Source organism: Octopus bimaculoides, chromosome 15 (genome assembly GCF_046866305.1).
Source record: "Octopus bimaculoides isolate indiv1 chromosome 15, ASM4686630v1, whole genome shotgun sequence".
Lineage (NCBI taxonomy): Eukaryota > Metazoa > Mollusca > Cephalopoda > Octopoda > Octopodidae > Octopus > Octopus bimaculoides.
In genome coordinates, this window is record NC_142942.1 from 34,099,970 (window position 1) to 34,115,125 (window position 15,156).

At 35.8% G+C, this 15,156-nt stretch overlaps 1 protein-coding gene across 1 annotated transcript; it reads left to right on the top strand.

The window, feature by feature from the left end:
* Nucleotides 1-929: 929 nt before the first annotated feature.
* Nucleotides 930-1,439, top strand: LOC106880613 (soma ferritin). Its single transcript, XM_014930627.3, has one exon. The coding sequence runs from the start codon at nt 930-932 to the stop codon at nt 1,437-1,439; it is 510 nt and encodes a 169-aa protein (XP_014786113.2).
* The last annotated feature ends 13,717 nt before the right edge of the window (nt 1,440-15,156 follow it).

The following is a 15,156-nucleotide window of genomic DNA, read 5'->3' on the forward strand; positions in this document are numbered from 1 at the left end:
TTTTCCTAAAAGTTATGAAGGAAAAACTCGGATCTTGGAAATTTTCCGAAAGTCCTCTCCCCACCTGCGCCCCCATTGCTTTGCGCGCGTGTTTGTTTTCATATTCGTTTCATACACATTTTATTTACACAATGTTGTACTTTTTTTTTTTCGTTTCCGAGTAATATTGTAAACATTAACCAAAATAATTTTTCCCGTGAAAATGGCGGGGGGGGGGGGCGAAATTTCCGAGAGTTCCACCCCCACCTCACCCCTTTTCCGGACAAAAAATGTGTTTTGTGGTACATTAGGAGATCACCGTAATTCATTCAACGAAAAAAAAAATAATTTTCCAATAATTCCCTGGAGGGGAGATCCGGTTTCCCCACCCCCACCCTTTTTTTTTTTTTTGGTAAATTTTTACAATTACATCCCCACGTCGTTCGCTAAAAAAAAAAAAAAACTCGGATTTTTCGCGTGTAATCAACTACCCTGACATTAAGTGCCGCAAACCCCTGGTTTTCGTTCGGAAAAAAAAGGGTAAATTTTGATAAGTATACCCGCACGCGTTTCACTAAGAAAAAATATATACCTCGGATTTTTTGCGTGGAATCAAGTACCCTGACCTCAACAATCATTATTACAGATACCTGAACATGAAAAATTCCTAAAATCGTTGCACTCTTAACTTATTGAATGTTTTGTATTTAAAAATAAAATTAAAATTTAGGTAATAGTAATAAAACTGATATTTAACAGATAATTAACGGCAATATTTTGGAATCGTCGTTGTGTAAATAAACAAAAGCATGAACACGTGTTTACGTGTATTAAAGTACAGTAAATACAGAATAATAAATAAATAGGGGAAAATATTTCTGAGAAAGTTTCTAAAACCCTTCACCGGATGTGGATAGGTCACGTGACCAAACAGCATGAACCTGAGGAAAATGTCTGCTCGACAGAATTATCATCACAATTGTGAGGAGATATTGAATGAATGCATCAACGTATTACTCAAGTCAGCATACGTAAACCAATGCCAGGCTGCACATTATGACAGGAGTGATGTTGCTTTAAAGGGATTTCATCTCTTCTTTGAGAAATTAAACCGTCAACATCTTCACCAAGCAGACAAACTCATGGAGTACCAAAACAAACGTGGTGGACGCGTTGTTTTACAGAATATTGACGAACCCGAGATTTCGTTTTGGGACTCTGGTGCTTCTGCCATGGAATATTCACTTGTCGTTGAAAAAAACATCAACCAGCACTTTCTAAAGCTGGTTTTGTGTGCTAAAAAGAACGGAGATCCTCAACTCATTGGGTTCCTTAAGAAGATTGCCCTTGGAAAACAAGTTGAAAACATCAAGCAAATCTCTGATTACATTTCAAGATTGAACCAGTTGGGCGAAGGCCTCGGTGAATATATGTTTGATAAAGAAACACTTCAGCATTGAGCATATTGCATTGTGTTGATGTTCTGTGGAAATAGTTCAAATATATAATCTCAACAGAAATTATTATTTTGTAAGAATCTCAGCTAAAATGTATCTTCTAAAAACATGCTTATTATTAACGTAACTCCAGTATAGTTAGCTTGAAGGAAGAGGAACTCAAAAGTTTTCAAAAATCACAATAATTTAAACAGATTTAAAAGATTTTTTTCAAGGATCAAAATTTGTATTTCTTCCACGATTAAACGTTTTGTAATTTATATTTGTTATCTTAACTATTTTTTATCTTTAAACTATTTGCTGTATTCAATTCGTTAGACTCAATGTCTCGCTATGAATGGAATAATTTTTATGTTTCTTTCTAATCTTAATTGAAAATAATAGTCTGATATGATTTAGATAATTTGTTTTTTTAAAGTAATATTTGTTACACTGATAAACTATATCATTATAAAGGTATCCTATTCCAAAGATGTTCCAACCTCGACCACCACTATCCATGTTTCTTAAGAGCAATACAACTATATTCATACCACAATCTATACGTGATTATCTTTTATCTCGTCTCTTTTTTTCTTTTTAAATCAAAATCTTCTTCATTTCCCATCTTACCATTTTCTTTTTATTGAAAAGAACACATTGTATAGTATAATGCAGAGTGCAACATGAAAAATAAAAGATGGAATGGTTATGGGTAGAATGCCAGGGGTCATAAGTCAACTGCATTGGAGCCAACCTGGTGCTAAACAATGACGTTGTGACAGACTGACCCATTTTTAAATATTTTTCAGATATAACGTACATCAGACTACATTATCTGATGTGTCCCCTAAAATAAGTAATAAAAGATAGTTGGGTTCTGATATCTAATAGCTTAATAATCTAATTATTGTGATTACTTAATAATATTGAAGATAGTAAATTGCATGCAGAAGATATTGGTTTAAAAAAAAGATGAGATGGTCACATCGGGAATGCAGGACGATCACAGAAGACTCTTAAAAAAGACCAGACAGTCTTCGTTGAATTGCTTTTAGAAAAGTGGGATGGTCACATATGGAATGCCTTCATAGAAAGATGAGCATTTTGAGTGAACTGCACATGCACATCAATGCATGTGCAAATGAATTAGTTGTGCTACTTTCCATTTTGAAATTTTTTTGGTTTCAGGTGTAGAACTACAGGATAACCTTTAGGTAGTAGGGTATGATATATATAATGTGTGTGTGTGAAAGCACATGGCTCAGTTAGTATCGGGCTTACAATTGTGAGGTTGTGAGTTTGATTCCCAGACTGGACTGTGTTCTTGAGCAAGACGCTTTACTTCACATTACTCCAGTTCACTCAACAGTAGAAATGGTGCCAAGTTGTATCGATCTTGGTCTTTCCCTTGGACAACATCAGTGGTATGGAGAGGGGACACTGGTGTGTATGGACAACTACTGGTCTTCCTCAAACAACCATGCTCGAGGGGAACTTTCTAGGTGCAATACCATGGTCATTCATGACCAAAGGGGGTATTTACATACACACACACACACATATATATATATATATATATATATATATATATATATGTGCCACATAAAAGTATCCAGCACACTCTTGGAGTGGTTGGCATTAGGAAGGGCATCTAGCCATAGAAACCATGCTGAATCAGACTGGAGTCTGCAGCTTGCCAGCTCTGGTCACATCATCCAACCCATGCCAGCATCACCAACAGATGTTAAATGAATCTTCTCCCTGACATATGATAGATGACTCGCGCGCGCGTGTGTGTGTATGTATATAATGTTACTTGGCTTTATGTTACATGTATTAGATTTAGCTGAATCAAATATTGATAGATTGTTATTTTTCACCTCATTCGGAAAATCTAAATAACTTTGTTGTTGTTTTTTTTTAATATTTATGCATTTTTTTTTTTTAAAGTTGTTTTTTTTAACCCTTAAACTGGCTTTTATCAGAGATCTTTTTGTTGGAATCAGTCGTATGAAATTAAATGAAATAGAAAGCTGTTGTTCTTAAAGAAAAACTGAACCTCATCCTCCATCGATTCTGACCAGAAATAAGGAATTGTGCTGATATCATTGCTATAACTGTTTCTCAAGAAATATTCTGCTGGAAAATATTAATAGATTTACAAGTGATAATTGTTCTTAATGAAATAATTGAAAGAGGATGTACCTTCTGTTTATATTATAGGATGTCTAAGGCAGTGAGCTAGCAGAATTGTTAGTATGCCAGACAAAATGCTTAGTGGCATTTCATCTATCTTTATATTGATTTCAAATCTTGCCAAGGTCAACTTTGCGAGGTTGATAAAATAAATACGAATCAAGCACTGGGGTCAATGTAAATGATTTACCCCCAGCCCAAGAAATTTGCCTTGTTTGGCAAGCTGTTACAGTTTCTAGAATTAGGGTGAACATCCATCGTCTGTTGCTACTGCGAGAAAAATAAGATGTTAAACCTTTTACAAAAGCGTCTAAATATAAGGAAAAATAAATATGCAAAATGTGCATATATATAAAGTTTCTTTATAGGCACTACTCAGAAGTGCTCAGATAAAAGACCTGAGACGCAAAGGTATAAAAAAATGTTAAGGAGAACTTCAGATAGGTTCAACAATTTAATTATACAGATATTCTGCTATAGATCAATGCATATCAGTCTTTAAAATATACCACTGTATAAGTCGTTAAAATACTAAAACGTATTAAAAATTCATGAATTCACAAATATATAAAAATCTAATATACGTATATAAATAGATGAGTGTAAGTAGGTTAGAACAACGTTGTAAAAATTATTAAGAATAAAAGTATGCCTTTACAAAAAGGTGAATAACGTAGAATCGTCCAAAGAGCAAATAAAAAACAAAACATTGTCGCATTGAGGATGGAATATTTAAAAAAACATACGTAAATAATCCAAGAGAATAAGTAATGTTAAGGTAAAATGTTGATGGTAATCCTCTTATGGTCGTTTCAGGGGTTCAATAATCCATAGATTTTAAGGGTGTTTTCATTCTGAAAATTCGATACTGCCTCCTTCATTAACATTTTATCTTAACAGCATTACTTATTCTCTCAGATTATTTACATGTTTTTTTAAATATTCCAACCTCAGTGCTATGATGTTTTTGGTTTTTTTCTTTATTTGCTCTTCAGAAGATTTTACTTTATTCACCTTTTTTGTAAAGGCATACTTTTATTCTTAATAATTTTTACAACACCGTTCTAATCTACTTATCTATTTATATATATATATTTGATTTTTATATATTTGTGTATTCATAAATTTTTAATATGTTTTAATATTTTAATGACTGATCCAGTGCTATATTTTTAAAGACTGATATGATAGAATATATGTATAAATAAATTGTTGAACCTATCTGAAATTTTCCTTAACATTTATATATATATGCGTGTGTGTCTTTGTGTATGTGTTTGTCCCCACCACTGCTTAACAATTAGTGTTCATGTGTTTATGTCCCTGTAACTTAGCAGTTTGGCAAAACAGACTGATAGAATAAGTACCAAGCTTAAAAAGAAAATAAGTATTGGAGTAGATTCATTCGAGTAAAATTCCTCAAGATGGTGCCCCAGCATGGCTGTAGTCTAATGACTGAAACAAGTAAAAGATAAAAAATAAATACACTTCACATATTATGCTGGTACACATGACATATTATCATATTCGATGATTGAGTTATTTTCAAGACTTTATTTGAGGGATGAAAAAAAGCCAGTTTGTAAACTATTTTCTGAATGTAAATCCTGAGACCCTGATAAATAGATGATAATAAAAAAAAATTTTTTAAACAGATTGACAGGGTGAGGGATCAGCATTGGCAGATCTGATATCAAGTAAAGTTTTCAAACACTTTGAAATATCATTGCTAACATTTGGACATGTTAAATGGAGAACAGTGAGCAGCTTTGACAAGAACATGATTGAAATTTGTCTCTTGACTGGTTTAGAAATTAAATTTTGACTAAGTAAAAAAGATAAGTAAAATATAATCTAATTATTGAATAGAGCATTGTAATTGTAAGAAAAACATCACTCACTAAGCTTGTACTTAGAGGCAGTGGAGTATCTACATTATTACACAACTCGCTTAAAATAACATCTGAATTTCTATTAACAAACTTCCTACTGCCTATAAATGAGTATCATGTTAAATATCCTAGACAAATTGTTAAAATTATATTTTTTCCAGATTAATAACCTTTTATTTGTGTACATCCACAGTGCTTCATCCAATTTGATCTCTAATTGTGATCATGTGTCTTATTACTGGATATGTGCATGGTTTAAAAGTGAATTCAACAACTTTTATTTCTAAACTAAGAACAGTAATGTCCATATCCACTAAGCCAATAGCACATTTATGTTAAAGATAGAGTTGCAGAATTAATTCAGAGAGGGAAGAGCTGTTTTATTTCATTCAGGATCCTGTATTTCTGTATTCAAATCCTGCAAGATTAACTCTTTTGTCCTTCATTTCTGCTGAATTAGTAGAGGAGGAACAAATAATATATCAAATCTTCAAAATAAATGGATTTTTATAGACTAATTGCATGAGGGTGGAGGCACATGGGAAAGTTGTTAGGGTGTAGGTCACATGATTGTATGATTGCAGTTTTGATTCCTGGACCAGGTAATGCATTGTGTTCTTGAGCAAAACACTTCATTTCATATTGCTCCAGTCCACTCAGCTACTAAAAATGGATAATCCTGTGATGGACTGATGTCCTGTCCAGGAGGAATATGTACACCAGAGAAACCAACCATGTGATCTTTATAGAGTAATGTGGACTAGCCATACCACCAATTACATGAGAGAAGGTAACTGCAATCAATACTGGAGAGCTAGAAGGTAAAAGTCAACTCTGACAGAGTTTGAATTTAGAAGAATGAATACTCTGGAATATTTTTGTCCAACAGTCTTTTGTTTCTACCAAATCTTTGTTAAATATCATTAAAGTATTTTATAAGAAGACAAAAACATTTTCTGCAAAGTTATATGTAATAAGTATTAGAAAAGCTTACATATAGGTGCAGATGTAGCTGTGTGGTAAGAAGCTTGCTTCTTAATCACATGATTCCAGGTTCGGTCACAGGCAAGTGTCTTCTACTATAGCCTTGGGCCAACCAGAGCCTTGCTAGTGGGTTTGGAAGATGGAAGCTGAAAGAAGCTTGTCGTATGTATGTGTGTGTGTGTGTGTGTGCCTGTGTTTGTTCCCCACCACTGCTTGACAACCAGTGTTGGTGTGTTTACGTCTCTAACTTAGTAGTTTGGGAAAAGAGACTGATAGAATATGTATGAGGCTTAAAAATAAAAGTACTGGGGTTGATTCATTTGGCTAAAAATTCTTCTAGGCATGGCCTCAGTCTAATGACTGAAACAAGTAAAAGATAAAAGATACAAATCACACATACACATTATGTTATAGAATAACATGTATACTTTATATGTAAATATTACCCCTGCAGGAAACCAGTGGTTCTCTGTCCTAACACTGGCATCTCATTATCTACATTTTGGTCAAGAAGGTAGATTCCGCTAAATATTCTCTGTGAGATCTGAATGTTGGATAGACCACCATACATACCCCTTGATGACACTCGAAAGCACCAAACTTCAAGAGGCTTAATTACAGCAATTTTGACAACCATAATATTTGTAAAAACTTTTACCATTCAAGTTGCCAAATTGGAAGTTCGAAGGAACTTCTAATTGCTAAACAGATCATTGTAACTGCAAGAATATGTTTACTAATGAAGTTAGTAAACATTTGGGAGCTGAATGACAAATGGTTTTCCTCATACTCTAAGAAGCTGCTGTACTCTAAGAAGTACAGTACTATTGCTGTCCCTTGGTGGGAAATCTTTTATCATACCAACACCAGCATGATTGACTCCATACCACACTGCTTATTGTTTTAAGTAATTACACCTACCTACACACTTAGCAAAAGCATAGTACAGGTTACCAAGCTATATTTGCTCACAAGTGACAGCTGGCTGTACTGTGCTCATTATATACAGTACATATGCATGCACACACACTATATGTGCGTGTGTGTATAATGAATATATATTGAGAGGCAAGCAGAAAGTTGAAATGCAGTAGTAGCTTCCCCCCCATCTCTCTCTCTCTCTCTCTTTGAAATAGAGGGAGATAGGAGAATGATAGTAATGACTGCGACAATTTGATAAATTGTATCAAAACAGTGCTAAGTAATATCAGAGTTTGGACCTTTGTGGTTTGACGGGCAACATTTTTTTATGTAGTGTTTTTGGTACCGAAACACTTTCAAACTTCGTATACTTGTATATTTTGTGGTATAGAACAGATAATAAATTTTGTATTCGAAGTTATTTCACGTTAAAAATTGTCTTATTTCGATAATTTCAACTAATCACTGACGTCTATTCAGTTGAAAACAGTTAGCGCTGTAACGGTGTATATGGTATTAATCCCTGTTAGTTCTGACATTTCCGATTAACTAGACTGTTCATAAACAAAGGGGGAAAAGCCATCAAAATACTTGAATATTGCCTGCACTTGTTAGTTATTGGAGCTACCAGAATTATTAATGCACCTCCACCAAGTGCTTCATTTCCTAGAAATAGCAGCCAAATCTTCTTCAAATCAAACTCTAGTTTAGGGTTAGGGTTCGGGTTTTAGAGTTAGGGTTGGGGTTAGGGTTATGAGTGAGGTTATGGGAAAAATATACACACACAGATACGCACAGCGTAATTTATTATATAAACAATATATGCGTATAAATTACGATTAAACCGGATGAAATATGTCACAGGGAATAACATTTTTATGACCGGCTGGCACCGACTGTATTCAGCTGAATAGACGTCAGTGATTGGTTGAAATTACAGAAATGCGACAACTTTAACATGAAATAACTTGCGATGTACAATTTTTTGTTAAGAAGGCTAAGAGAAAAAGTTGTTTTGTATGACACATTCTACCAGTGTCTCAAGTTTGAAAGTGCTTCGTTAAGAAAACAAGTGTTGCCCGTCAAATCACAAAGATCCCAGAGTTTTTCCCCTTTGATTAATTTACGAGTATTTCATAAACATCTCATGTTAAAAAAAATTATTTTAATTCAACAAGAGTTTATTCTACACATTGTTTAATTGTACACACTGACTTATTTTTTTATTATATATTTCCTTTCAGAATCCTATCCAGTATGCGCCTCTTTTTGATATTCACATTGATTAGTGCTCCCTAGGTTAAACTTTTTTATGGAAATTACTAATGAAGATGATGACTTCGTAATGGATTTTGGTTTACCGTCAACAATGTTTCTGCTCACTAATAACATAATGTCCTATTCACATTTCCAACAAAAGTTTTTTGAAAATCTGTTTAAACTATAGCCGCAGGCGCGGATTTGGTTTGGCGGAAACTGAAAGAAACCCGTCGTATGTATGTATTATGCATGCGTGCGTGCTGTATGTGTGTGTGTGGAAACACGTGCACCTACCGCTTGACAACCGCTATGGTTTGTTTATGTCCTCCTGTGTTAGTTTTCTGGCAAAAGTGACCGATAAAATAAGTACCAGGCTTTTGAAAATATGTACTGGCTTGATTTGTTCGACTAAAACCATTCAAGGTGGTGCCCCAGCATGACCAAAGTCCAATGGCTGAAACAAATAAATGATTATACTTGGGTAAATATTTTATTCCTAAACACCTAGTGGCCCACCTCATACAACCGACTTGACATTTGCTGCCCCTTCCAAGCTCACAATGCCGCTAATGTGACGCTACCATTCAAGTTTTAAAAAAACACCTATTTAAATCATGCAGTGGAGGAAAAGACTACAGATTTATATTCACAGTAACATTAGATAACATACAATCATCAATACAAAATCGGTTTCTAAATTCCAATAATGTATATTTGAAGGGATTCCACAGGTTACTATTTACATGCATTTATTGATACATGTAAGACTCTGGTTAACTGAAATAGAAGAAACACACTTTGTTGTAAATAATTTCTTAAGTGACCATTTAAATTTTTTTTTAAACTTCAAAGGGAATTTTATTTCCGTTGAAGTATCTTGTGGAAACTTGTTTGTATTATATTTTAATTAATCCGTTATTGATTTGCACCAATCAAAAATTTTTATCTTCTGCATGGAGAATATTTTCCATGACAATTACTCCTGTAACAAGTCTTTCTACATTTGAGTGTACACGAACATGTTAAAGTATATTATCGTCATATATATAAGACTCCCTTCCGTCATGAATGACCATGGGATTGCACCTAGAAAGTTCCTCTCTGAGGCACAAGTCCAGACACGGTTATTTGTGGAAGACCAATGCACACCAGCCTTCCCTCTCCACGCCACCGATGTTATCCAAGACAAAGACCAATACAACTTGGCAGAGTGAACTAGAGTAACGTGAAATAAATTGTCTTGCCCAAGAACACAACACAGCATAGTCCAGGAATCAAATTCACGATTCTAAGCCCGACACTCTAACCAGTAAGCCCTTAATATTATGACGTATTTCGTAACTTATTTGAAGATATTGCACACTCACGGGTAAAACTCAGAGTAGTAACAGAATGTCTCAACCTAAATAAAGTATGTTTTTAATCTCTAATAAGGTATCGAGTGCTCTTTTCTGCAACAGTCAACACTAAACGCGCGCACACACACACACGCACACATATGTAGTTGTCCAATAAGTTTTCAAAAGTTGAGGAAAAAATACTAGGTATATTTTGTAAATTAACAATCATTGTACATGGCTGATTAGAAGAGTATAAGTTGGGATCTTTGTTGAAGGAGGCCTGAAATCTCCATCTGATTTATGAGTTGTCAGGGATGCAAAAACAAAAGTGGAATGAATCATAAGGATGAAAAAGACAGTTAAAACGCAGTAAAAAATTTTTTTATTCAAAGCTAGTTCTTAAGTCCACCAGAGTTACACCCCTTAGACTAATCTTTGATATTGTCCTGCACATCAGCATTCGAGTGGCAATTGGGCACCCCAATAAGGTGACGAGCTGGCAAAAACGTTAGCACGCCGGGCGAAATGCTTAGCGGTATTTCGTCTGTCTTTACGTTCTGAGTTCAAATTCCGCCGAGGTCAACTTTGCCTTTCATCCTTTCAGGGTTGATAAATTAAGTACCAGTTGCGAACTAGGGTCGATCTAATCGACTAGCCCCCTCCCCAAATATTTCGGGCCTTGTGCCTAGAGTAGAAAAGAATTAGACACCCCAGTTTTTGTACATATGATTGTGGTATGAAGAAGAAGGATGAGGTGGAGAGGGTGGGGAAAGATAGAGATGGTGTAGAGAAATGGGGATGAGCTTTTGAAGGACAAATTTGGTTATATACATGTTTGTGTGAGCATTGACTGTAGAGGATTTGCAAGGACTAGGAACAAATGAAGTGAGCATGCTTCACTGAACGTGTAATGTTAATGTGCAGAAATGACAGAGTACAAATGAACTGAGAGAAAAGCTGGATATTAGAGGACTCAGATGTAGTATGCAAGAGAGAAGACTACATTAGCATGAACATGTGATGCCTATAGATGATGACTAGTGCATAAATATGCAAGCACTTTTTATGCACCTATCATCATCTATATGCACTGACAAGAGAAAGACTCAAGATGTTGTGGAACAAAGTAATGACAACTAATCCCAAGATGCTGAACCTCACAAAAGAAATGACAAGGTATTGCAATGATTGGTGACATGCAGTTCTAGAGGAGTCCTCTACTCCTGTGCAAGCTTGGCAACAGAACACTTAAACATTGGTGATGGTGGATGGGATGCTCTCACTGTACTCACCCTCTGTTTCCATTCCCAACTCTATGGCACCCTCCCTTCTACCTTTCTTTCACAGCTTCTTTGTCAATTCACTCTTTCATCCCTCACTCTCTGTCCCCTTGCTGTGTCTCTTGCTGACCTCTCCTCATGGCTCACCAACTTCTCAACATTCTCTGTCTCCACCACCACTTACCCCTACTGACCTAAATATCTGGGAGACAATCGCCAAAGACTGCCCAAAGCGGTAGTGTGTCATCAACAAGGGGACAGACCAGATGGAAAATAACAGACGTCAAGAGGCTGAGATCATTCATCAATGACATAGAGTAACTTCCTCATTCCCAGCCAAACCCCATCCCCTGCAATAAATGCCCCCAGCTCTTCTATACCATCCTTGGCCTGAACAGCTACCTCAGGCACCATCATTCTTTACACCCATCAGGATGAAGAGGCTCAATCACCCACTACAGATTAACTGCTCAGTTAATGTTACCACCGATGACAAATGAAGGATAGCACTAGATCATCCCACTTCACATGTCCTTGTCATTTCTTCACTCTCTTACAAACCTCTAGCATTCATTTTTCTCTTCCATTACTTACCCACACCACCCTCTCTTTAGTTATCCTCTCCTTTCTACTTTTTTGCAATAATATCCCATCATATCTCAACACTTCAATTTAAGCTCAGTTTATATCACCATTCTCTCTTCCATTCTCCCTTTCAATCATGAAGACTTTCCAGTCCTAATGTCATGATAAAATTCATCCATACACTCTGTTAAATGGTTGATAAATCAAGAAGAGACACTGTATAGTTGAGAGGTTTTTTAGTCTTGCCAAGGGCATGACAACCTCTGTAGTACTGGTATCATGAGGAAATGCACCCAGTACACTCTGTAAAGTGGTTGGCGTTTGAAATGGCATCCAGCCATAGAAACTGGGCTAAAACTGAAATGACCAAGTGAAATGTGGTCCTCTGAATCATCTAACAGGATAGTAACTCTGAATAAGAACTGACTCAGGCCATAATGAACCATCCAACTCATACCAGCATGGAAAAGCATAGAAAATTATGATGACAAGGGGGAGGATCAAAATATCTGGTAAAGCAGTATTACTGATTAATGAATAGCTAATTAAGTAATAGAAAAAAACGTTATATCATATGACTGTCAAAGCAATATCATTCTAATCTGCTACAAACTCAAAGGAAATGCATTTGAGAGAGGTAGTTGCAGAGACATGAAACTGTTGGACAAGGTTATGAAGGTTGTGGGAAGAATTAGAGCATAATTGATCAGAAACAGAATTAACTAAGATGAAAGATAATCTGGTTTTATAGCTACAAGAATTACCACAGATTTCATCTTCCTAATGAAACAATAGCAGAACATTTTAGCCTAGCATTCAACCACATATTGCTCTGTAATCTGATAGTTACTAAAAGACTTATATACAGATGAATGGCTTGTGAGGGTTGTACAAACTATTTGCAAAGATGCAATCAGCAAAGTGGGAGTCAGCAATGTCTTTAGCTTAATGGTAAAGTTCACCAAATCTCAGTCTTTAGATCCCTCCAATCCATTATAGTTCTAAATGCCATCATGAGGAAATTTAAGAGCAGCTGTCTATAGATCCTTCTATAGCTGATGATGTAGTTCTTATTACTGAATCTATACTGGAATTAGTGAAAAAATTCCAGATGTGGAAGCAAATTAAGAGACATCAAGGTAAGCATAGCAAAGATTGAAATGTGAGGTAGGAAGAAGACAGGGCACTGTTACCATGAGGGAAGTGTTCTTACTCAAATGAAAGTTTAAGTTATGGATACACAAGAAGTGTTGTGAAATCACATGCAGACTAACACAGAAGACAGGTTTTATGAGTGGCAGATGCACAGGAACATTAAACACTAAGAGTACACTGAAAATTGAGTCTCTTACTTTCCCAGAAGGTCCACTAGAAGCAGATGATACCTTCTGTTATCTACATGACATAATTTGCAGTGGAGGCAGTTGTTCCATATGTATAGTAGCCAAAGTAGGAACAGACTGAGTAAAGTTCAGGGAACAATTACTTCTGCTGGCAACAAAGAACTTCTCCCTCAGGGTGAAGGGCAGATTGTATGATAGTTGTGTTCAAACTGCAAAGCTGCAAAGTAGTGAGACATGGGCCTTAAATTTAGAAGACTTGTGAAGAAAGAAATGAAGTAAGCATGTTATGTTGGTGGATTAATGTTTGCATGCATAAATATCAGTTGAAAACTAGAGGGAAAATTCCAAGGGTCTATAACTGAGAGGCCTAAAACTAAACCTAGCAATGATAAAAGTTTTTGTTAACAAAAAAGAATACAGACTCTAATTGTCATCTAAGAGATCACCATGCTTGATATGCAGAAAACGAGTACTCAAAGTTAACTGTAGGTGCACAAAAGATGCTGCGAGATCACAGAGAGACTGATAAAGAAGGACGTTGTGTGTAGCACAGCTTGGGTTGAAAAAGTCCAGGGAAATATCTCTGTTGGTAAGTAAGGGCTTCTCTCACCAAGTGAAGGACAGGTTGTCTGATACATGTGCACATAAGGTACTATTGTCTGATGGCAAAAAAATGAGCATTGAATGTGAAATATTTCTGAGGTAAATATGTTCTGCTGGATGTGTAACTGTAGCGGTCACAAATACTGAAGCTCAGATAAACTGAAAGAAAAACTGACATTTTTTCAAGCGTTACCAACCTAGTGAGAAGATTGATCTGGGTGGAGAAGTTATGTTAGTTCAAGTGAATAGAAGCTGTTGTAGTAGTGATAGAAGAGGTAGAGAGGAAACAGCATCTATCAGCTAGATTTTGGGACTGAATCATTGTCAATCAGTTGAATGGCTTTCTTTTGGATTCAGATGTTTGCGTACAGCACTTTCCAATGTGTTTGAGCAGGACTAGTGTGGGTTTCATTTGAGCTTAGTAAGTGATCAGGGCTCAAGTATTTTCTGAGAGGTAATATTTATCCCCCACCTTCCGCTGAGGTCGACTTTGCTTTTCATCCTTTTGGAAGTACCAGTTGGACACTGGGGAGGTGAGGTAATCGACTTAGCCCTTTCCTCAAACTTACGGGCCTTGTGCCAAAATTTGAAATCAATATTTATCCCCACTAAAGTAGTGAGCTGGCAGAATTGTTAGCACACCGGGCAAAATACTTAGTGACATTTCATCCATCTTTACATTCTGAGTTCAAATTCTGCCAAGGTCAACTTTACCTTCCATCTTTTCAGGGTTGATAAAATAAGTACCAGGTGATGTAATCAACTTACTCCTTCTCCCAAATTGCTGGCATTGTACCAAAATTTTAAAATTAATATTTATCCCTATTTAAAAGTGGATGTTCTGTTAGAACAAACTATACTGTGGTAGTTACCATGAGAGAAACTCTAATATTGGCTTTTGTTACAATGTGCACAGTTTATATCACAGTGAGAAGACAGATCCCCATTACTGAGACCACCAGATCACATGATTTCAACCTTCCTTGGTCTCATCAATGCACTCTCGTCAAGAACACAATTTGCACCAAAAGCCATGGCAACTACTGCAGTATAGTTTGCATTAACAGAACATCCATGTTTAGGTATTATACTTCTCAGTATTAATACTGCATCTGTCGCTAATATATACTTTTTATCAAGTATTTCTATGTTCAAAAGATGAAAGCTGGAGATGTTTCATATTTAAGGTTGTCATGAAGCCTAGCATGTATTGACATTATCAAAATCTTTGGCTGTGCCTTGTATTGCAACCATTCTTTACTTGAGAGTGCATGCATGATTTTTCATAATGCTGTAGGTATTAATACTAGTAGTATCAATACCTAGTAACTTTT